General features: G+C 34.9%; 2 protein-coding genes across 4 annotated transcripts in view; one reads left to right on the top strand and one right to left on the bottom strand.

Annotated features, from left to right (window-relative positions):
* LOC138306260 (uncharacterized) overlaps nt 1–13,322 on the top strand; it is a 30,361-nt gene extending 17,039 nt beyond the window's left edge. The window contains exons 11-21 of the mRNA XM_069246670.1: nt 536–652; nt 1,366–1,603; nt 2,070–2,151; nt 2,249–2,313; nt 2,924–3,053; nt 3,477–3,574; nt 4,412–4,504; nt 4,775–4,876; nt 7,055–7,189; nt 7,658–7,748; nt 11,820–13,322. Coding sequence (XP_069102771.1) covers nt 536–652; nt 1,366–1,603; nt 2,070–2,151; nt 2,249–2,313; nt 2,924–3,053; nt 3,477–3,574; nt 4,412–4,504; nt 4,775–4,876; nt 7,055–7,189; nt 7,658–7,748; nt 11,820–11,954 — 1,286 coding nt within the window. The 3' untranslated portion in view covers nt 11,955–13,322. The remainder of the gene's footprint in view (nt 1–535; nt 653–1,365; nt 1,604–2,069; nt 2,152–2,248; nt 2,314–2,923; nt 3,054–3,476; nt 3,575–4,411; nt 4,505–4,774; nt 4,877–7,054; nt 7,190–7,657; nt 7,749–11,819) is intronic.
* A 2,482-nt stretch (nt 13,323–15,804) lies between these two features.
* Nucleotides 15,805–24,024, bottom strand: LOC138306070 (F-box/LRR-repeat protein 17-like). 3 transcript variants are annotated; one of them, XM_069246418.1, is made up of 7 exons: nt 23,912–24,024; nt 20,561–21,989; nt 20,101–20,215; nt 19,304–19,435; nt 18,124–18,231; nt 17,484–17,691; nt 15,805–16,966 (listed from the first exon to the last, which is right to left on the bottom strand). In XM_069246418.1, the coding sequence occupies exons 2-7, from the start codon at nt 21,934–21,936 to the stop codon at nt 16,680–16,682; spliced, it is 2,226 nt and encodes a 741-aa protein (XP_069102519.1). In that variant the 5' UTR covers nt 21,937–21,989; nt 23,912–24,024; the 3' UTR covers nt 15,805–16,679. The 3 variants fall into 3 exon arrangements, with proteins under 3 accessions (XP_069102519.1, XP_069102520.1, XP_069102522.1); XM_069246419.1 differs by lacking the exon at nt 23,912–24,024 and adding an exon at nt 23,434–23,547; XM_069246421.1 differs by lacking the exon at nt 23,912–24,024 and adding an exon at nt 23,442–23,544.
* Between the last annotated feature and the right edge of the window lie 52 nt (nt 24,025–24,076).

Here is a 24,076-nt window from a genome sequence, read left to right as displayed (position 1 = left end):
AGAGTACTTGGGGTTTGTTGTCCGTTCATCTTATTAAAATACAGATCCTTATTATTTCCACGTTTGATGAGGGGATTTTGTCAGATCCTCTATTGAATGGAGTGGTTATAAGGATCTGTATTTTAATCACATTGTTCGTTCGTTGCCATTCTAATTTGTAATTCATTTGGTGATGCAGTGCAAAACAATGCAAATAGTGTCACGATACTCTAATAAGAGAAACTTAAGTTTACTAAACTATCAAACAACGGGTACTTATAATCACTACATCTGGTAAAGGGTCTGACAACATCCCATTAGGGGTTACGTTCTGGTGACCTTTCGAATTGACAAATCAAATTGCTGCTTTCAGAATCTTGGAAGTGAATTTCAAAGACAAAAATGTTTGAAAGAACTGTCAAAATTATTTTCGTGTACATAGTCATCTTTCCCAATGAAGACAACAAAACTAAATGTATGTGTATACTTGGACAATTGATGTAGCTAGTTAACATTGTATGACTAATTATTTGATATGTGTTCAATGTTTTTTCAGAACCTTCCGAGAGGCATCGGAGTGAAATTCCATCAGCAGACGAGGAAAATGACTTTATTCTTATCGCAATTTTAACAAGTACATCTGTAGCGGCTGTTTGGATAACAGTGCTTCTTCGTAAGCATCAATTTTGTTCCTTATAAAAAAACAATAACTTTTTTTCCGTCTTTTTTCTTCTTTCAATTAAAGAGCAAAGACATAATCTAAATACAATACAGCATCTCATTTTCACTATATATCACCTAGTATGGTTTGCATTGTCAATGAATCGATCTGATATGAACATATTGTGTGTTGTAAATGATATAACACTATTTTGAGAATAATAAATGTCCAGTAATCCACATGTGACAATGAAAAAAAAATCAGAATGCTAAAGGTTTTTGTTTACGTTTATCAAAACTGACCGTTTGCCCGAAATCTATCTTATAACGAAATAAATCAATTGATTTTACATTAGCATAACTTCAAATCTATGCTGTACGTGAATTCAAATTAGCACAATCAAATTTCAACGCTCTGATTGTTTTTTTTCTTATTAGCGCAGTTTTGATTACGCGCAATCACAATTGACGTGTTCAAAACAGCATTTCAAATTTTCGTGCTAAACATGGATAATTGTAATGATGGTCGTTAAAATTAGATTATCACTAAAATAACAACACACACAGTATTTAAAACACAATGGTATAAATGCTTATTTTCCGGTACATAACAAAACGTTTCGAAATTTTAATTTGAAAATAATATAAAATGACTGTATTTACTTTCATATCATTTGCATGCGTCTGTAATAAAAAAAATGGATTTTTTTAAATATAATTTTTCAGTTTTATACAGAAGATATATAAAGTTAACTAGGTCAGGAGTGATTGGGAAAAGACTTTCACTTTTTGGAGAGCGGACGAAATCACTGAAGTGTCTCCATGACTCCGCGCCGTTACTAAGGAGACTGAACGACAACTTGTGTCAGGACCATCCCAACTTCCACATGTACAAGGAGATACTGACACAGGACCTTAATGACGACATAAAGAACCTGTCTAGATATAAACTCAGACTGACCAAGTAGGTAGCTTTGATTCTGATTAACAAAGTTTAAAAGAAAGTAATCACAGTATTGTATATATCTTGAACAAACAATGGTGCTAATTTCGTAAATTTCTGGTTAATTTTGAAATTGTGGTGATTTTATTAAGATTTTCGCTGGCCATGTAACAAGCATTATCATTGGCTTAAAAATGTAATCGCCGGTGGCCGAGTGGTTAAGATGTCCCAACAGGTTACCACAAGCCCACTACTTCTTAATCATGAGTTTATATCCAGTGTGGGGCAGTTGCTAGGTACTGGTCACTGGTCGTTGGTTTTTCTCAAGATACTCCGGTTTTCCTCCACCATGAAACCTGGCACGTCCTTACATAACCTAACTGGCTGATAATATGTCGTTAAATGAATAAAACCATACCAAATTGGTCGATTTCAAATTTTGGTGTCATTTAGTGAGGATGTTACTAACAGCTGTATCTGTTTTCAGTGTACTGGGAAGTGGTGCATTTGGAGAGGTATTACAAGGACAGCTCATCAAAGGAGCATTTCTTAAACACGTGGCCGTGAAGGTAAAATTGATTTGGTATTTTTATTTGTCATATCAAAGGCAAATATTCCTAATAATACGAAGGTGCATACAACATGATTACATGCATTGTCTTACAGAGATTGTCAAATGGCTGTTCAGAGAAGGAAAGGACAGATTTTCTTGTTGAGGCTTTGACAATGAGGTATGTGTATACACGACTGTATAATTTACATATATTGATCCCCCCACACACATAATTGGCGCAATTTGTATGAATTCACTCACGAAATATTTTGCCTTTTATTGTACATAAACAAAGGAAACATTTTACAAAATCCATTGGAACACCGCTTATTTTAAAAATCGTAAGCCATAGCGGTAAATGCATGTTTTAAAGGTTTCTATGTCCTTAGTTTAGTATATCATAATATGAATCACGTCATTATTTGGTTTCTTCTGAGGAGCAAGATAAAGCCATTTATACATAATCAAATGAACCATTTTACAAAAGGTATTGAAACACCGGTGACCAAATCTGTTCGCCTTGTCTGACACCAGATATTGTTTTATTTTGACTTAACTTGACGCCTGTAATCTTCAAAATCCATCGTCTCTAAATTTACAAAGCTATGTTTTGTTAAACGTGTTTATATAGTGAACATTTTATGTTTTGATATCTGGAATTGCAGCGAGGTGCTGTAGTTTTTTGTGCCAAAATCGTTTCCAAACATTCTGTAGATATATTTTATGAAGTATGAATGAATTTCTAGCCTAAATGAGCTTATAATTTATGCGACAACATCATCTTTCAGCAAGTTTAAACACAATAATATTGTGTGTTGCCTGGGAATCTACATAAAGAATGGCTGCCTGCTGCTGGTTGAGGAACTGATGATTGGAGGAGATCTGAAGAGATTCTTAGTGGAGTCACGACCTACTGTAGTAAGTAATAAGACATCTGAAGAGATTCTTAGTGGAGTCACGACCTACTGTAGTAAGTAATAAGAGATTCTTAGTGGAGTCACGACCTACTATAGTAAGTAATAAGATATTCTTAGTGGAGTCATGACCTACTGTAGTAAGTAATAAGAGATTCTTAGTGGAGTCACGGCCTACTGTAATAAGTTATTACAAAATATAGGTTCAAGAGAGATATAGATATTATAGAAACGAAATTGAAAATTATGTCTATATCGTTTATCAATAAAATCTTAGGCTCGTGGCTACGTAATATTTATTAAACGAGGTTTATAATTTGGAATGCCATGAGTCCTTAGACTATTTTTAATCAAACTATTGATTGATAAATGAACATTTATTTAGGTCGTTATTTATATCGTTACTATTTTTGATATTAATTTCCAGGATGAGACTCCATCACTGGGTATAGACGAACTGCTGTCACTTGCAAACGACATATGTCAAGCCTGTAGCTATTTAGAAGCAAACAAATTCATACACAGGTAACAAGGATTGTGTTGTATATTTTACATTATGTATGTGGATTGTTAACCAACGTGCTTTCATGTACCATTTATTTCCGTGAATTTCGCGATCAGAGTATATTCTACTTCTTTTCAGTTTTAAAGCCGCAAAACTGAATCTCTGCAAAATACTTTGAAACGGAAACGCGAAATTCAGTAACTGCGAAAGTTCACAGTATTCTGGTGTATTTAAATGGAATCCTCTTTTGCATTGAGTATCAATAAATATCCTCGTGCGGTTAAATATGTCGTATGCATGCTAAGTCGTAAGCAGAGAAGAAATAATAATGATAAATGGTAAAGTATAACAAATGAAGCATAAATCAGTTATATAGCATTTAGTTGGTATAGAACCGTGCTTTAAACGGGCAATAGTTCCACTATACAAGGAAATATCACACGAATATACCGCAGTCTCCCAAAACATGCATCAATTGATTAATTAATCAAACAAACTTTAAATACTAAATAGCGCTTTTTTGCGGAGTGAATATCTTTTGATATACTATACGGAACATATTTACGGAGGATGATTTTCGCGATTCACTAATTCATAATTTCTTTGAGCTATCGTTCGTAGGTATGTTCATGTATTTGTGAATATTTCGCTGTGTTAGATTCAGTGTTTAGAATTCAAAGATAGCAGTGAAAAAAATGAATATAGCTTTTCGTATTTATTAAATTTCTTTAGAGACATCTCGTAACTGTTTAGAGACATCTCGTAACTGTCTCATGCGAAAATAAACCGTTATGCAGAATAATTTGGACAGACTTTTTTTTTACGATATTTCAATGTGATTTGTTTAAATATTTTAGAGACATCGCCTCTCGTAACTGTCTCCTTACGACGAAGGCCTCGGACAGAGTGGCGAAAATAGCGGACTTTGGATTAGCGAGGGATATCATACAGTACGTATGGATCGAATATTGGATTATTGCATCGAATACTAATTACCAGTGTATAATAAGATATGTAGGTGAGAATAAATAGGCCACCTATATTGTGCTTTAGTCATTGTCACGCTGGGGTGTTGCTTTTTCCAGTCTAGAAATCAAAAATAAAGAACCCATCAAAAGAGATCAGGGAAAAAACCCTTCAGAATAACATTAGATCTTATTTGTGATTTTTAATACCAGGCAATTGACAATGTGTTTTTTGTATGTTTTTTTATTTTCCAGCAACGACTCGTACAAGAAATGTGGACGTTCAATGCTGCCGGTGAGATGGCTACCCCCTGAATCATACCTCGAGGGCATGTTTACAACAAAGTCAGATGTGTGGTGAGGATACCCACTTTTAGTGGTTTTGTATCAAAGAAAATTGCAAGTAGTGTTCTGTATCTACAATTATTCGTCGGTATCTCGTTATCTGGAAACATTTTAATACTCGAGTACAATGTAGGCTGTATCAGGTTAGCCGTTATTTCGAATCGCTGTTACCCTAACAGAGGTTTCGTAATTCTGGTGCTTTTCGGTGGCATGCTTCAGTGATATAGCACTATAAAAAGGGTTCCACTATACAAGAAGACACAACATAAATGTACCGCAGTCTCCCAAAACACACACCTCGCACAATATACACGCAACACACCGCATACATGGGAGGCCGTCCTGGTTGAAATTTAGATATAATTGCATCGAATCTTCGAAATTTGATATCCTATCAATTAGCAGAGCTGATTTAGTCCCTTTATTGCAATATAAGTATAACAGTGTGATTTTTCTAAAAAAAAAATATGCTTAGGCGCAATTTTAAACCAATGGTAAACATGTTCCAAGATAACATGTATACTGTATAATTAAATTTTCAAATTTCGCAATTTTGCAACTTATTCGCTATTCAGCTATTCCCAAAATAAATGGTCCCACTTTAATGTAAAAACGATGAAAAAATAAAGTCGTTCAAAATATCACTTGTATAGATTTTTTTCGAAGAACATTCTCTGAAATTTTCACACACATACATCTCTATCAGAATTCGAATAACGACATGTGAAACTTTAGTATCTCTTATTTTCGTTACGGATGTTAGGAGATATATTCACTAAGCATAAGAAAAATTCCTTTACGTAAAATTCCATATTACTATATTTATACATGTTATGGAGGTCTAATCATCTGATTATGCATTGGGTTATTTGATACCAACTTGAATTTCACTTTGATAGCAGCTACAAGTGTTACATATTATGTGATAAAACCCTATTCAGCATATCAATTTGAATTGAAAACTAGCCTCGACTATATCTAGAAAGTATATCAAACTTTCAAACGATTTGATGATTAAGTTTGGATTTGACGCACCATTCAAACCAGCTTATGCTATTTTTACGGAAGTCATAATCTTTTATAAATCACCAATTCCACATTTAAAATTTAGAGAAAATAGCATTATAGTCGCGGGATTTATTCGTATTTCGCAATGAGAATATTTGGACAAACAAAAAGATGGTCTGGCATATGGTATAGTTACAATCTGATTAAAATACAGATCCTTATAACCACTCCGTTATATAAAGGAATCAGATTGGGTATAGTTATAGAAAGATCGATGGGAACAATGAATTGTACGACGTGTGATCCTATTTACAAAGAACAGTAAGCTTCTGTGTTTAAAACGTCGGAAATGTGAAATTAATGGTCAATAGACGAACATATAAAATCCAAAACCTTGCCAGAAAATGTCTATGGAAAAAAGTTCTGATGAAAACTCATTGAAGATTTTTTACCGCAATTTCAATGTTTCTAACATCCGTAACACAATTAAAAAATAACCTATATAATGACTAAAATAATCAAACTACGTTATATTGTATAGAGATTGATGGCGTAACTATAACATACTCGTCGTATTATTCAATAAAAATACAATTTAGTGATAGCTTAATTATGATCGTTGTGAAGTATTATTTCAAAATATTTACGCCAAATTATTTCTATTTAACATCCGTAACGCAAGCTGATTGTAAGAGGTAACCTAAATCACAGTAAAACTACCACCACCACATATCATTATTTTACCAAAGAGAATATTGAAATCTACTAGCTCTCGAAAAAGACAATTTCCAAGCTTATTCTAAGCAACAGAGACAAGAGATTGGTGGCGGAAATAACCCCATTCCTATTTTTTCATGTAGCCTAAGACCATCGTCTTTCATTTGGAACAACAAATTACATACAACTGACACCATAACTGTGAAATCCGTAAGCGACAGCTGCTAAAATTGTTGAAAAACAGTGGGACCTTTTTTCTGGAAATTGTTGTGTTGTTTATCTTCGCGAATCATCTGTGTTACTTTTGAGAGATTCACGTGATATGATTCGATATGTAAAACTTTTATTTCTGAATAATTTTGAGAATTAAGGTGTAACCCACAACTTTAGCGAAATTAAAACCCATGCGAATATTTCCAAATACACAGTAACCAACTTCACATTTATACAATATTCGTTCTCCAGGGCGTATGGTATATTACTCTGGGAGATATTTTCCTTCGGGTACGACCCTTATCCCGGTATGAAGTGTGAAGAAATGATGGCGAAGGTCAATAATGGTGTGAGGATGGACGCTCCCCTCCGATGCCCTGCAGCCATGTATGTGTGTTACTGCCAACGTGGAAATTTACGCTAAGATGAAATTTTCGCTCTTTACGCTTGATCGCGAAAATTTCCCCCGTGCGTAATATTTTGTGAATTTGTGAACAGTGTAGTTAAAAATCTAAATGCATATCATAGTGAAAATAAAACCATCGCAGTGGTTTTATGCTTGCAAATCGCGACATTATTCACTTTTATGTTTTTTTCCTGTTCCTTTTCTAAAGACAATGGATCTTGTAGGAGTTAACTACAACAAAATTTAACGGAATCAATTAAAGATAACACTTTTAATAAATGAAGATTGCTCAGATCAAAACTAAATAGTTATTATCAATTGTATAGTCATGGTGAATCTTACTTTCTTACTTTCTTCTTTTTTCTAGTCATAACATAAGGACGATATTTATATGAAAATGAATAACATCATTTTTAAAAAGACATGGCATCATGGATTTGTTTTTATAGGTATGATGTAATGATCCTCTGCTGGCAACACGATCCTAAATCAAGACCTTCCTTCCAGAGACTTTGTGAATACATCGAGAAAATCAGAAAGGTATACTCAGTCTGGTAATTTAACAGATCTATTAGCGACATTGAAATACTGTAAAAGTATTTATTTTGGTGAGTTTAAATTTTAGCGCAAAAAGCAGATTTTGAAAATGTCAGCGATGAATCCATGCACAACAATAGCTTCACAAATGATAAATAGAAAATCCATACTGGTGTAAGTATTTTATCGCAGCATTTGCATCGTCTGAATTTCAAGCCAGGTATGTACATGTACTGTTAGTACCAAAGTTGCCATGGAAACAAACGATATTCGTATATTCCAAAAGACCTCTTCCGAATTCTTGAAAAGAAATATCTGTATCACTACCACCAGTGCTAGTATCATTACATCCTCGAAACACCTGGGGTTACTATAACTGACGTTATAGGCCATGGGCTAGGAGGGTCCCACATGCACCCCCCCCCCCCCAAACCTCCGAACCAATATTTTTCTGAACCCTTATGACCCACTGATCACAAATCCAAATGTTAACATTGCATAAGTTGGGATGAACTTCCGGTTATGACGTCATCAAGATGGCCGCCATCTAGAATTTCACTAAAAATTGAAAAATAGTCATAACATTAACATTTTTCAACCGAAGTAGACAAATGAGGTATCAAAATGACCACAATAGAACAACAAATACATATCAGGACCAAAAAATCCAATATATGTAGTGATTTCTACGCAGGAAATGAAAAAATCGGATTTAAAGCTCAAAAATGGTGATTTTTCAGCAAATTTTTCATATTTTGTTTGACGCAGCAAAAATGTTTCCCAACAGCAATCTATTATTTCTAATAAGTTTTTTGACCACTTGTCAATCAGTTTAAGCAACAAAAACAACCAAAACCAATGTTAACATCGTATAAGTTCCGGTTATGACGTCATCAAGATGGCCACCATCTCGAATTTCACTGAAAAATGAAAAATAGTCATAACATTGGCATTTTTCAACTGAAGTAGATAAATGAGGTATCAAAATGACCACAATAGAACAACAAATACATGTCGTGACCAAATAAGCCAATATATGTAGTGATTTGAACGCAGGAAATGAAAAAAATAATATTTTAAGCTCAAAAATGGTAATTTTTCAGCATTTTTTCATATTTGGCTTGACGCAGCAAAATTGTTTCCCAACAACAAATTGTTATTCACAATCAGTTATTTGACCTCTTATCAATCTGTTAAAAACAACAACAACAAAAATATATAGAAATGCAAAAAAAGAATTATTGTTATACCCTCAATTTGATAGATTAGCAGCGTCTCAAAAATAACACAACACCTACTGATAGCGTAACAAATGTAACCTAAGCTAAGCCTGTGTATCCATTAATATCATTAACAGTTCCCAAAGCGTTTGTGTCTTTGAAAATGAGCACATTCATTGTTTATTTCCTATGCATAGCATAAGCAAAATGCCATATGGTTACTACAATATCACTAATATGTCTTTCACTGGTTCTCAATGATAACCATTATCATTGTGCGTGCTTTCTCGCCTCACTGACCTATCCACTGAAGAGACGCGGCATATCTGGTAGCTGGTACATGCAGTCCGAATCAGAGTACTCGAGATATCAGTATTCAATTCGTCGAAATGTGACACTGCATAACCAGTGTTGTTCTAGCCTTTTATGACCCATCCATGACCAGAGTTCATATCAGGAACAACAGGTTCAGGGATGTGGGATCTCTTTCAGATTCTAACATATCGTACGTATATGCTGTTTCAGACTTCTCCGGCATAATGGAAATTACACCAGATGCACATTCTTCCAATGGTGGAATTGGTTCTCCTTAGCACATAACTCCATAATTCGTATGAAGTACTATGCATCAATCTTGTGGACCCTCGTGCAACCATAAATGGCACTGGTGATATCATCGAGGTCATTAATGAGGGCATAAATGTTAAATGTTTTTCATTGGTCTGACTTTTCCCACTCCCTTGAAGGTGCTGGTTGTGTCACATCTGGTGTATGCGCAAAGAGACCATTGAAGACTCTCCAGTAAAAAGTTCTCTAAAGTGCTTTCCAGAATTGGCAAAGAGAGAAACTTCACTGCAGACCTCATTTATGACCTCAAAGAATCCACCTGTGCCACCTATGGTCACTGAGGTTCACAAGAATTAGGAATTGTGCTTCATACGAATTAAGGAGAACCAACTCAACCCTCCACAGAATGTTGATCTGGTGTCTTTTCCATCATGCCGGGGAAGTCTGGAACATCATATACGATATGTGAATCTAGGTGAAACTAGGTTGGAAACAGGAAGAGCTCCCACATCCCTGAAGCCGATGTTTCTGATCTTAACTCTGACCATGGACAGTTGACAAGTTAGAACCACGATGCTAACCCGGTAATGTAATGTCACATCAGGTCACCGAGGTCGAAGACGACACTCTGGCGAGAAAGCACGCACAACGAAAATGATTAGCATTAAGAACTAGTGAAAGAAATATGTGACACTGTAGTAACCATCTTATATCTTGCGTTATACACAGGAAATAAACAATGGATGTGCTCATTCTAAAAGACACAATATGTTTCGAAAAGTGTCATGGTATTTACGGAACTTTAATTTGATACCCTATAGCTATTAGTTAGCGTTTTGCTGTAATAATTCAGTTTGAGAGGCTACTAGTCTACAAAATTTCGAGCATGAAAATGGATTATTTTGAAGTCCCACTTAGATATTCAGCCAACTTTAAATTCAAATTTGTTAAGATATAAATCGTCAATAGCCAATGTTATATTCAGGAAATTCCAATACACCAGGAAACTGTAGTGTTAGCGGTTTGGAAAAAAATAACAATCATATGCCGCATCCAGTGATGTTTTGTAAACCAAATGATGGTATAACAAATCTCTGTTGCATTTCTATATATTTTTGTTGTTGTTGTTTTAACAGATTGATAAGAGGTCAAATAACTGATTGTGAATAACAATTTGTTGTTGGGAAACAATTTTGCTGCGTCAAGCCAAATATGAAAAAATGCTGAAAAATTACCATTTTTGAGCTTAAAATATATTATTTTTTTCATTTCCTGCGTTCAAATCACTACATATATTTGGCTTATTTGGTCACGACATGTATTTGTTGTTCTATTGTGGTCATTTTGATACTTCATTTGTCTACTTCAGTTGAAAAATGCCAATGTTATGACTATTTTTCATTTTTCAGTGAAATTCGAGATGGTGGCCATCTTGATGACGTCATAACCGGAACTTATACGATGTTAACATTGGTTTTGGTTGTTTTTGTTGCTTAAACTGATTGACAAGTGGTCAAAAAACTTATTAGAAATAATAGATTGCTGTTGGGAAACATTTTTGCTGCGTCAAACAAAATATGAAAAATTTGCTGAAAAATCACCATTTTTGAGCTTTAAATCCGATTTTTTCATTTCCTGCGTAGAAATCACTACATATATTGGATTTTTTGGTCCTGATATGTATTTGTTGTTCTATTGTAGTCATTTTGATACCTCATTTGTCTACTTCGGTTGAAAAATGTTAATGTTATGACTATTTTTCAATTTTTAGTGAAATTCGAGATGGCGGCCATCTTGATGACGTCATAACCGGAAGTTCATCCCAACTTATGCAATGTTAACATTTGGATTTGTGATCAGTGGGTCATAAGGGTTCAGAAAAATATTGGTTCGGAGGTTTGGGGGGGGGTGCATGTGGGACCCTCCTAGCCCATGGCCTATATATCCATCCCTGGATTATCTTATAGTAAAATTGAAGGCAATAAAACAGACCAAGTAAGTTAGCTCTTTGATGTACATCAAAAGAGTCGTATAACGGTACACTGTGGTTGATTGCGTGGCTTTGAAGGCTTTGAAGTTGGGCGTTGCTGCTTTCTCTGTAGTCTTCAAAGGAAATCTCATGTGATTGGTTCAGATTTTTTCGCCGGAGCTGCCTCCAGTTTTATAACGAGATAGTCCAGGGTTGCATATAACGACAGTTACATTGTAAAGTAACCCCTGGAGTATCGAGGATGGTATCATTACTACTGTGATTATATTCGGAGCCTTTCTATTGTTTTCCCCACAGAATGTGTACATCAGTATAACCAGTGACGATGTTAGTGGCGACGAAAACGACAAGGAAGACGCGGATGAGTTTGGTAACACACTCCCTATCTGGCAGTACAATGGGAACTACGCTATAGAAGAGGAGTCGGTCTGATTGATCACAGGGAACTGAGAATACGTTAATCTGAATCTGTATATTACAGAGTTTTAGATATGTCCTTGTGAGTAGGTATTAATTGTGACGTTATGTGGTTTCCAGCGTGACGTCATTCTTTTCAGAGAAAAATTCCGCTCACAAATTAATAACAGATTGAAGAAAAATAACTGCTACATTGAAAATACTGTTTAAAGACCAACTACCTTCCTTGAAACTTTCTTACAAAACAATGATGACGTAAGAAAATATGTATTAACCGGCTGAGATGAGGTTACAACATCAAACAAATGCGACGTTTCTTGCGCAATCTACATGTGTATGTTAACAGTGAAGACTAATATCGCTATTTTGCCCTCTGGCGCAGTGATAGTCAACTAACGCGCGGTAATAATGGCAACAGCGGGAAAGATAAGTCGACCCGCGTTATGAAATTTAACATTTCAATTACTTTAATTTGTCCTTTAAAAAAATCAAAAGCTGTTTTGGGAAGGTAGTCATTGATTATCAATAAAAGCCATCTGCCAATACCGCGTTAGAATTGATCGTAAGAGGCGACTAAATTAGGGATTTGGCCTTTTTTTTCCTCCTAACATATCTTTTTCTCCCTACATCTAGCTTGACAAAGCATTTTGACTCTGAGTTGAGCGTTCGCCCCTGGAAGGAAGCTCTGGGTTGTGTCTATTAGTCGAGATGCATCATAGTCTTTGAAAGCGATAGTTTTAGCGTGCAATATAGAGGTATCGGAAGAAGACGATTTACTTACAAGAACTTCAAATGCACGCTTGCTGAAGTTCTAGGTTTATAAGCAGACAATTGTAAGGCCTTACTTCTTTGGAATATGTAGTTGTAATATATAGTTGTAAATAATATTATATAATATGTAGTCTCTTTTAGTTTACTTAAAAGTTCTGTATATAGCGATTAGAAGTAGTAGTAGCAATACAACAAATGTAGCTAGAAGTTTCTAGAGACTTTATTGAGACTGTACATTTAAAGGGAGAATGCGTTAAAGGGAGAATGCGCCTGGATGATACTTGTTGTCTAATTAGTTTTGAACATTTTCAAGGTGTGGATTTATATACGATATACTGGTAACTGAGGATATTTTTATTCGCTGTTGATTAATAAATGTGTGAACATCACCAAATTGTGTCTTTTTTACCGCAATCCCGTCCTCAAAAGAACACTATACTCTATAACACGTTGAATAGTAACTTTGGTGTTTTCTTGGTTGCAGCGAAGCCACAAATAAAAACAAAAAGTTTCCATACATTCGCCACTATTGCTCAATCGGCTAACCATGGATAAGGAATCCCAGTGGGTTATTGGCGTCGACCAAAGAATGATATATACCTGACAATGGAAAGAGGGATAAAAACATTTTCTATGGTTTTCAAACTTCAACTACCAAAGTCCAAGATGGCGGTGTCTGTCCTGTTGCCCGATCGGTCCCAAAATGAATTATGCACAGATAGGGTTTATGTGAAATCTATACATACAACATATGAAATAGATCCCTTCAGTACTTTCTGAAAAATAGCGATAACAACAATCTAAATCCAAGATGGCCGCACAACTAGGGCTATTTTGCATCTGATGATAGTGAGCTAAAAACTGACCAATCATTTGTCTAGAGACTTCCTTCTCTGAGTAATGCCAACCAACTTCAAAGCCGTAGTAGTGTTCAATTTCAACTCTGTTGATGCTCATTAGACGACCAAACTACTTGTATCACCCGAGACTTCAGTTTTACCATGTCATTGGAGGTGGATATTACGACAGTGATAGCAGTCCCTGGGATATCAAGCATGACCTCTTTACTACCAGCGACATCATCGATGTATCGTTTCTTGTATTGGTAACGTAAAAACCAATGTTGACAGACACAATACTGATGCCTATTTGACCTTTATAAGGCTTTATAGCATTCTAAGGGCAATCAGAATCAAGATGACCAATAGGCAGCCATCTTTGATTTGGACTATTTTAAGTTTGTTTGTTATCGCTATTTCTAGAAAAGTAGTACATTTTTAGGTCATCTGACCTGAAAGGCTTCAATCTTTTAACGACTTCTGCTGAAGAACCAAAAGGCCCAGGGTAATCGTATTGGGCCTGCGGCATGTTAGGATGAAGGGCTACCAAGTTTGTCAAATGAATGACCTTGACCTTCATTCAATGTCACAGTGGTCAAATAGGCTAAAATCTTTATACGAGTTCTTGTGAATAATTAAGAGGCACATACAAATATTAATTAATATTGATACAAAATTGTAATTCATTAATTATGAGAGAATGAAATAAGAATGTTGCATATGTATCTGTATTTGCTGATTACTGAATAAAAATATATTAAGGAAGAAAAAAAAATTAAGAGGCCTACAGACCTGATATTAGGCCAGTGGCAAGCTGGGATGAAGGACTACCAAGTTTGTTTAAATGAACGACCTTTACCTTCATTCAATGCCACAGGGGTCAAATAGGCTAAAATCTTTAAACAAGTTCTTGTGAATAATTAAGAGGCCTAGAGACCTGATATTGAGCATGAGGTATGCTGGGATAAAGGACTCTTAAGATGTTCAAATAATGACCTTGACCTTCATTCAAGGTCATAGGGGTCAAATAGGCTAAAATCTTTAAACAACTTCTTTTAAAAAGTTAAGAGACCTAGAGACTGGATATTGGATTTGTAGCATGATGGGGATCAAGGGACATTCATTCATGGTTTAATTCATCAAATGTATGAGAACCTGAACTTCTTTTATTAAAAGATTTCTTTTGTATTGCCTTAATTGTTTGCCTTTAATATATTCTTTGAGGTGCTGTATTTTGCCAATAGTCAGATGACCATTAATTATGCATATAGCATTTTTACACTGATTGGAAAGAAGATAACAGTTATATTTGTTATATTGACATTTGAATTTTAATGCTATTATGCAGACATTGTGTATATTCATTCTTTTAAAGTAAGTTGGAAAGATCTGAAAAACAGAAAATATATTATTTTCTTTGACCGACAGTTCACTTATTGTTCGGTGCCTAATTTGGGTTGGGGCTGCAATGACCGAGTGGTTTAGACGTCCTGACATGTCACCACATGCCTTCTACCTCAACAAAAAATTATTTTGGTGATTCCAAAGGAGCAATGCCAATCTTCAAAGTGAAATGTACCGTTATCTGTTCAAAACATTTCTTTCTAAATGCAAACATCTAACGACAAAACTAGCTTGTCTTATGATATATAATTAGTTGTAAAATTCATGTACATAACCTTCAGTTATACTATGACATACAAATGTATATTGCCCAAGGGTTGATATAACAACTTAACTATAGCGATAGTAACCCCTGGATATCAAGAGTTTGGTATTAATAATTTAATGTCCTATTCACAGCAACGATCATTTAAGAACATGTTTTATAGGTTTGTTGGTAGAGGAAAGATGGAGAACCCTGAGAAAAACCACCGACCAAAGTTCAGTACCTGGCAACTGCCCCAATTGGCATTTGAACTCGCAACCCAGAGGTGCAGTACTTGTGGTAATATGTCGAGACATCTTAAACATTTGGTCACTGCAGATATCAAGAATGACAACATATCATCGGGGTATACTATAAACAAACTTATTTTCCCGGCGACTTAATTTAGTTTATAACTTAGTTTTGATAACAAAGAACATTTTCACAGATATTTAATTTACCTGTAATTTACACAGTTTTGCTGCAATACTTTTTCATGATATCATATCATGGGCAATCCCTGGAATTTGCCAACAGTAATTACACACAAAAAGAAGTTACATCCTATATTGAAAGCCATAAATATTGTAGAAGAAGAGAAATAGTACAAAACACACATTTCATATAACATTTATTTCTCACTTCAAGCATAACAATGAATATCTGAAATGATATTTACTAACAAAACAAACTTTAACAAAATCTATCAATCATATATTACGTAGAGTCGTAGAATATACTGTCAACTTATGTATGTTAATGATGGACTTAATTTAACTTTTTTTGTCCAAGTAATTTGTTGAAATATTTTTTTCCTAAATAAATGCACCAAATAAGATAATTTCAAGTAACTACCATACCCTAAAATCTCGATAATGAGCCAGAATTGAAAATAGGTGGGTCTTGAAATCAAGTCTTAGATTTCTTGCAGTCAAATGTACATGTATTTGATAAATGTTTAATTGAAATATTAAATTTAAACAATGATGGAAAGTTTCAAAGCAAGCCAGTCTCATCAGTAAGCCAGTCTTATCAGTCTCATCAGTAAGCTAGTCTCATCAGTAAGCCAGTCTTATCAGTAAGCCAGTCTCATCAGTAAGCCAGTCTCATCAGTAAGCCAATCAGGCCTTACTGGGTAAATGACTTAAATGAAAATAAGACGGGCTTGAAAAAAAAAAGATCATTCTCGGAAGCGAGCCTAGAATTTCTTCGCCAAAAAAGAATAGAAGCTACAGCTTATTATTGAGATTTTAGGGTATGTAATCATGCATATTACTCCATATGTATTCTAATGCATATTATCATGTAATTTATTATGATAGGTGATTTTTCTATTATCATTTTCAAAGAATAGTGCATCTCATTGACATTGGATTTGTTAGATTCATACACACAGACAGTTTTGGTTAAAAGCTCCATGGCGGACAACAGTATTTTGAGGTGGGAAATTTCCTTGTAGAAGCTCTTGACTCTTAAGTATTTTTACACAATAAATCCATCATTAGAAGGAAATTGGAAGCCCTGCATTCTGGCCATCTCGATGATCTTTCTTGACTCCAGGATGAATGTGGAATATGTGATATGAGGATATTTGTCCAATAATTCCTCGACCCCTTCAGCCGTCACATGGTCACACCTGATGAGCCCTACATATCGTAACGTGGGACAATTTTCAGACACGAATTTGACGCCCAAGTCTGTGACAGAGTGACACCAGCCAATATCTAGGTGTTCTAACCTCCGACTGTACTTTCCGAGGAATTCTAGTCCTGCAGAAACAAAATTGGATACAATATTAGCAAACACAAAAAGATGAAATGCAAAATTTTAAATATAATGAACTAATACTATATGCCATTCTGACTACTTGAGAGACAGAAATCTTTAACCAAGAAATTGACAGAATATTCATTTTTTGAAACTGATTTTGCTGTTTGTTTCATATCATTATCAATTTCAGAAAAGACACAGAATTCAGGAAAAAGTGTCCCACATTTTTACATTAAAAGAAAATAAATTACTATTTGGATTTGTCATTATGTCTGAGACTAAAAAGAAGACACAGCAAAAGCAAACATAACATTATTTTAGCCTAGCCTTACCAATATCTGTTATTATGCATTATACATATAGTATACATAACATTATTTTAGCCTAGCCTTACCTGAATCTGTTATAATGCACGACACATAGTAAACATAACATGATTTTAGCTTAGCCTTACCTGTATCTGTTATAATGCATTATACACACAGTAAACATAATATTATTTTAGCTTATCCTTACCTGTATCAGTTATAATACAAGACACACAGTAAAGTTTCTTCAGATGAGTACAATTCCTGGCGACAACTTCAATAAATGTGTCATCAATGTTTTTCTTCAGCGAGAGATTTAAACACTCCAGCTTGGTACAGTTCTGAGCGATGGCAGCTATGGTATGTAGACTTAACTCACTTGAACCAGATAGATCTAAAGTTTGTAGAAACTTTAACTGCAAAATACAAAAATTATAGTTCAAAATCATGCTTTATCACTTTTATAAGAGAGGAGTGTACTCTGATCTGGGGTGGGTGTTGGAAATCCTAGGTTAAGGTTTTGGTACAAGTGTTGAAAAACTGTTATCCATAACAACTAATATTGATTTCTACATTAATTAAGTTTCAACAGCATTGCAATGGGTATACTATGAACTATCATTTTCAGCAAAAAAAAAAATATCTCCTTGATTTTGAGAATTTCATGAGTCCCAATGGGCCATAATTATAATTGCCAGGTTAAGGTTTTGGTATAAGTGTTGAAAAACTGCTTGGTGTTGTTTACTGCAATTGCCAAATAGAATTTTACATTTTGAAAAGTTGATATACAGACATTTTCAAGATTATCCAGTTTTCCGTTCTGCTCCATAATATATCGACATGCTTACTCGTTTAAGTTGATAGGCTCCCACATCGCCTATATTACAGCTGTGTAGATTCATCACCCGTATCTCTGGACAGCCACAAGCCAAAGCCATAATACCTTCATCCTGGATCTTTTAAATCAAACATTAGAATCATTATTCGTCAAACAATAATTTACTGACGAAATTTTTCATGGTTTTCATGCAGTTTGGACAATGGTTTGAAAAGAAGAGACATTTGTATTGTTTAAAGATGCTCCACTACTGACAGAGCATAAACGGTACTCATCATTTGAACAATAATTGGTATTTAATCGTGTATATATGTCTAATTAACACAGAAAATAATAAATTTATTTATTTCTCTTTTGGTGCATGTACATTCAGGACTTCATTTCATATAGGACAAAGAGCCACAGAAATTTTTCGAGACGCAATTAATTATTTTTGATATTTCTTATCTTGAAGTAAAATTAGAAGCTCAAACTTTTCAATGGTGTTAATGGGGTGTAAAGTAAGTAACTTTTGTAACTGCAGAAAAATAATAAATCGTCTGCTCCTGTTTTTGATAGAGAAAAAATACCATTTGTCAGCGATGGAGCATCTTTAAATTGTATGTTTTCTCCCTTTTGGAGGGTATTTGTTTTAATATTTACCGTATTATTAGACAACAAAACAAAGCAAGGAAATCATGTTCATAAGCTAGATAGTTAATGTTGAAGTTGTTTTATGGTAAGCCTTTGGTTACAGAGTTTGGACAAAATTAAATAAATATTGATAGACCAGTTTGAATTATTGGAAATTAAGCTTCAGAATAAAAACCATGAGTTTGAACTATCCGAGTTGAAATCTGCAAAAGTCAGTTTTAGTACCGACATAACAGCATAAATACAATCTAATACAATATCTAACAACTTCCTGGTCGGGGTCACCTCAGCATGAACCCTGGCCTACAATTGGAATATCTCAGGACATACTGTTAGCCATTTGTACTTTCAAATGATTAAACCACACTGAAGAATAACTATATATGATCCCGAAGGCGAGGCGCTGATTGGCTTACCACAGGGGTCATGCTGAAGTAACCCGAAATGGGCTATTGTTGGATCTTGTATTTGAGTGTAACGTAGAGCATCGAAGTGGAGCAAAATTACGAATGTAATTTTTTAATGAGATTGGGTGAGTTCTACTGTTAAATTGTTACCTTTGCACAGCTGTCCACAGAGATTCTGGCCAGCAGTGGACAGTGTCCAGCTAGTGCGGTCAGTCCTTTATCTCCAACGTTCTGACACTGACTGATATGAACACTCTCAAGTTTTGGACAACCAACAGCCAGCTGAAAAATTTAATCAGGGATGTACTAAATACTTCAAATATACTTAATATCTTAATACTCAGGTTTAAAATAGTGATTAATTCGAAGGACTAAGCCCCATTTCATTGTCTTTTTATCTCAATTAATGCCCCATCAATTTTTCATTACCTTTGATTTCCGAAACAGTTTTTATATCTCAAAATGGAAATGTTAAACGAGATTGATTATTTTGTAGTGTCGCAAATGTCATTAACTTACTATTAATTCTACACTTATCAACAACTTAACTACTTACAATATTAATAACAATAACTTGAATGTTGATTTTCATAGAGCTGACCAACGGTATATATATTTTCTTATGATATTATTGTTTTTAAGAAACTTTGAAAATTTCAGGAACCTGGCCCCAATTTCTCAAAACAAACTGATGTCTAAATCTGACTGAAGCAATTTTTTTCCATATATATAGGATATATACATGTAAGGAGAATATTTTATGTTTATACTTAGTCTTCAACTTTGTTTTGAGAAATCGGGGCCTGGACACTATTTGAGTGAAACATGGTATATCAAGTTAGAATTCTAGCTAGGTATTTAGTATTGTACTGATGAACTACTCGATAAACCTCAACCTATCAGATCATCAATTTTTTTAAAAGTTTTTACAAAGATCTTTTACATACTGCTGTCAGGCCTTTGTCTGTGATTCTGAAGCAAAGCTCTACATGGATGGTATGCAAATCGTGACAATGTTCGCCAATTGCTTTGAGTAATCGGTCAGTCGTCACTGAAATACACCTACAAAGGAAGATAATAAGATTTTACACATGCATATGTAAAAGAACAGGGAAAATATAAATTTCAGCCTCACAAGGGAGCTTCAGGCTTTAGACAATATGATGCAGGAACACTTTAACCATTTGGCCACCACTGGCTCCCTTAAACGCAGTATTTAGCGCTTCTGTTGCTTAAAAATATTGTAACGAAAAACAAAAAGGAAGGAGAGGGCTTATTAGGAAAACCAACATGTAAGCTAATAATGAATAAACATATCTACCGTATATAAAGTTTTAAAGATTCAATGTCTATCTGAAAACGATTATATATGTAACATAAATACATTACTATTAGTATGTATTTTACCTTGAGAGTTTCAAAGTTTTTAAATGCCGACAGGTTGCCACAGTTCTCACAAGACAATCTTCAGATATCGTTGTGATGTCAGAAATATTCAGGTAAATCACTCTATCACTGTAGGAAGTCAAGTTGGTAATTACCACGTCCGTGACCTTGAGCTGATTTTGAAGGTCAATGACTCGCCAAAGGTCAGGGTCATGGGAAATATTATACCACAACTTGCAGACGCTTGACACATTATGCAGTAGTTCATACATGGATAAATGCTGGAATATCTGGATCAACAAATATGAAGGAATATTTACATTGAATGTGCTGTTGTAATCAGATGTTTCTGTTAATGATTTTTCTTTTCTCGGAGGAGATTTACTACAGAAACAGACACCTTGGAATTCCGGCAGACTAGAACCAGACATAAGACTTGTTCCTGAGGAAGATGATGCTATAGCAGTTGATATGGAGAACGGTCTCCTTGGCGATGAGATGGATGGTGACGATGATACTATTTGATAAAATGTGGATGAAGTTGTCTGTTGGCAAGAGTCAGAATCAGGTGGAGAATTTTCCTGATGTGAACTGGAAGCTGTGCCAGTATTTTTAAAAACAGTTTGATTTGATGAAGAAACAGGTAGATCTGCAGTACTTGGTAGACATTCATTTAATGATGAAAACGAACAGGAGACCTCCCCGGTTTCATTATCTTCTGATGAAATTTGACTAGAAACAGACAAGAATTTTGTCCCCGTTTCACTAACTCCATTATTTGAATATAAGTTGGACATTTGAAGTGGCAGTTCCGTGCTAGATGTCCCTTGATGAACCCATGGCGACCTTTCTGTACTTACTGACCCCTGAACTATATCTAACCTTTCACTATGAGGTGACCTTTGACCCCATGCCAGTCTATCATTATTTGCTGACTCCAACATTTGATCATTTTTTGATACTTGATTCAATTTTCCATTGCCAATAAATGAGGGTCCTTGAACACGACTTGATCTTTCTGTCTTTGGAGAATCATGTCTTGTTACAAGGAAACTAGCACTATTTGGACTCTGCACCTTTTCTGTCTTTGAAAATGACTGAAAATAACTACTGAATTCATCTGTTTTATCAATAGCATCAAGATATTCAGTTGACGGCACTCTTTTTCGTTTACATGGATTGGAAAACCTTTCTTCATGAAATGTCTCTTCTGATTGGTCTATCCCTGTCCTTTCATCTTGCAAGCAGCCATCTGATTGGCTTGAACATGCTATTTCATTATGTAAATGTTCTTCAGAGTCAGCACCGTCATGATATGAGATTGTATCCGTGTGGTTTTCTGATATTTCATCTGTCTTGGTTTGCACTTCATTTACATCTGTTGAGACAGGCTCCATCTTGAGTTTTAAAAAAGGTTTCTAACACATCTTTGGGAATGACACTGAACTTTCTGGAATAAACAAAAATGTATAAATTATCACATAACTTAAGGGTTCAATTACGTTACATAAAAGCATAATATCCAATGTCTGGATGATGTCAATATTAAGTCAAAATAACCTTAATGAAATAACAAGACTATACATGGATTTTTTCAATCAACTTTTCTGAGCAGATAATGGGCTCTATTCCCAAAGAAAATCATTTAATTTTTTTAGTAAAATCCCCAAATTGCAATTTACTCCAATATGATTAAAATACATGTACATATCCTTATAACCACTCCGTTAAGTAAAGGATCTGACAACATCCCAAAGAAGGTCAATTTTGTCCTCTGAAATTCATCTTCAAGATTTTGCAGGCAGCAATTTGATTCGCCATTTCCAAAGGTCACCTGGACATGACCCCTAATGGACTGTTGTCAGATCCTTTTATCCAACGTAGTGATAACAAGGATCTGTATCTTAATCAGATTGCAATTTACTCCAGATAATTTCTTTCCTATAATTTCCCAATTTTATTCCCAAACTGAAGTAAAAAGGTCCTTTCCAACTTCACCTAGAAAATGATCTGCAATATTTTGTTATTTTGCAATTAAAATCTTGATAAATAAATCTAGAATTAATTGTCTTCGATGACTTATAACTTGTTATATACATAAAATCATTGTATTGGGCCGAATACAATAGACTGTATATATTTATATGATTAGTAGCAGCGGAAATTAAATGCCAGCCACACCAGAATACAAAACCCAGGACTCTCTTGATCTGAACACTAGCCAGACTGCTCTACCAATCAAGCTACCTGGGCGTTGGCGCTCATCCCCATCCAGGTTTACAATGAATAGCGATGAAAGTATATAGTATATTTTCAAAGTCGAGATCAATATCACATTGATTTTCATCGATCAATGCTATTCATTATAAACTCCTATGGTCTTTGTCAAAATTTTGCAACAGGGGAGCAAAAAATGTAACGGCAGCTAGCTAGCTATATAGGCCATGTTCGACCCCAGGATATCAGAATATCAGCAAGATCGATGCTCTACCAACTAAGCTATCTACCTGGTCAATAATGATCTACCCATTCTAATTTCAATGCAAATGTACAAAAAAAATAATAATGTGTTAATTCTGAAATCTACAATTTAATATTAATTGCAAGTACATAGTGATATGGTCTCCTTCTGAAGCTAAGCGCTAGGGAGAATAGCTCAGTTGGTAAAGCGTCTGACCAGTAAGTCTGGGGACTCAGGGGACATGGGTATAAGTCTGACTGCCGGCAAACTACTCTCACCCCATTACATTATAGGTGCCAAAGTCAGAAGACCACTCCTACATGTAGTGCATGCATATGTTATTGGAGATTGAGAGGCTTTGTTGGAGATATATAGAACCTGGGTTGCTTTGGCTTTGAAAAGTGGGAGGTGTTATGTTGCAGGTTTTAGTTACATAGTTACACAGTCATCCTTTAGCTCAGTTAGTAGTACGATTGACCAGCAAGTCCATTGAGGGTCGCAGGTTCGTGTCCGGCTTGTGGCAGGCTTATACTCTCGCCCTGTTACAAATGTCTATATATATATCGTTATTCTTTTAATATATGTATATATATTGATAATTAAACTGCGTTGCTAAAATCTTAATTAATTTATGGTTTTGCTCAAATTCATGTATATGTACATGCAGCATTAATTTTGATTCATTAAATGCATGTGCAACGTCATAAACAATGTGTCCTTCTTTTTAACCCGACAACGCCCACGCAACAAAAGGTATGTTTTTCATTTGGCAACAAAAATAAGTTCGACATACATTCGTGTAATAATCCGTCACAAGCCATGTCAATACACGTTTCAAACGAAGAAACATCTTTTGTTTGTATTAACATACCACTATTGAAACAGAAAATTATATCTGTTTAAATACATACCATTAATTTGTTCCAATTACTCAGTTCTCGGACATAGAAACAGGTGCCTGTGTAAAACGTATCATAAAGTGGCTATGTGACCTTCGGATTACTAGAATCTTTGACTTATGGTTGATAGTAAAGAAAAATCTAGAGGTGTTCCGATAAAAATTCCCGCAAAATCTC

Source organism: Argopecten irradians, chromosome 13, assembly GCF_041381155.1.
Source record: "Argopecten irradians isolate NY chromosome 13, Ai_NY, whole genome shotgun sequence".
NCBI classification, from domain to species: domain Eukaryota; kingdom Metazoa; phylum Mollusca; class Bivalvia; order Pectinida; family Pectinidae; genus Argopecten; species Argopecten irradians.
Note: the sequence above shows the minus strand (reverse complement) of the source record. Positions and strands in the feature narration are given on the sequence as shown.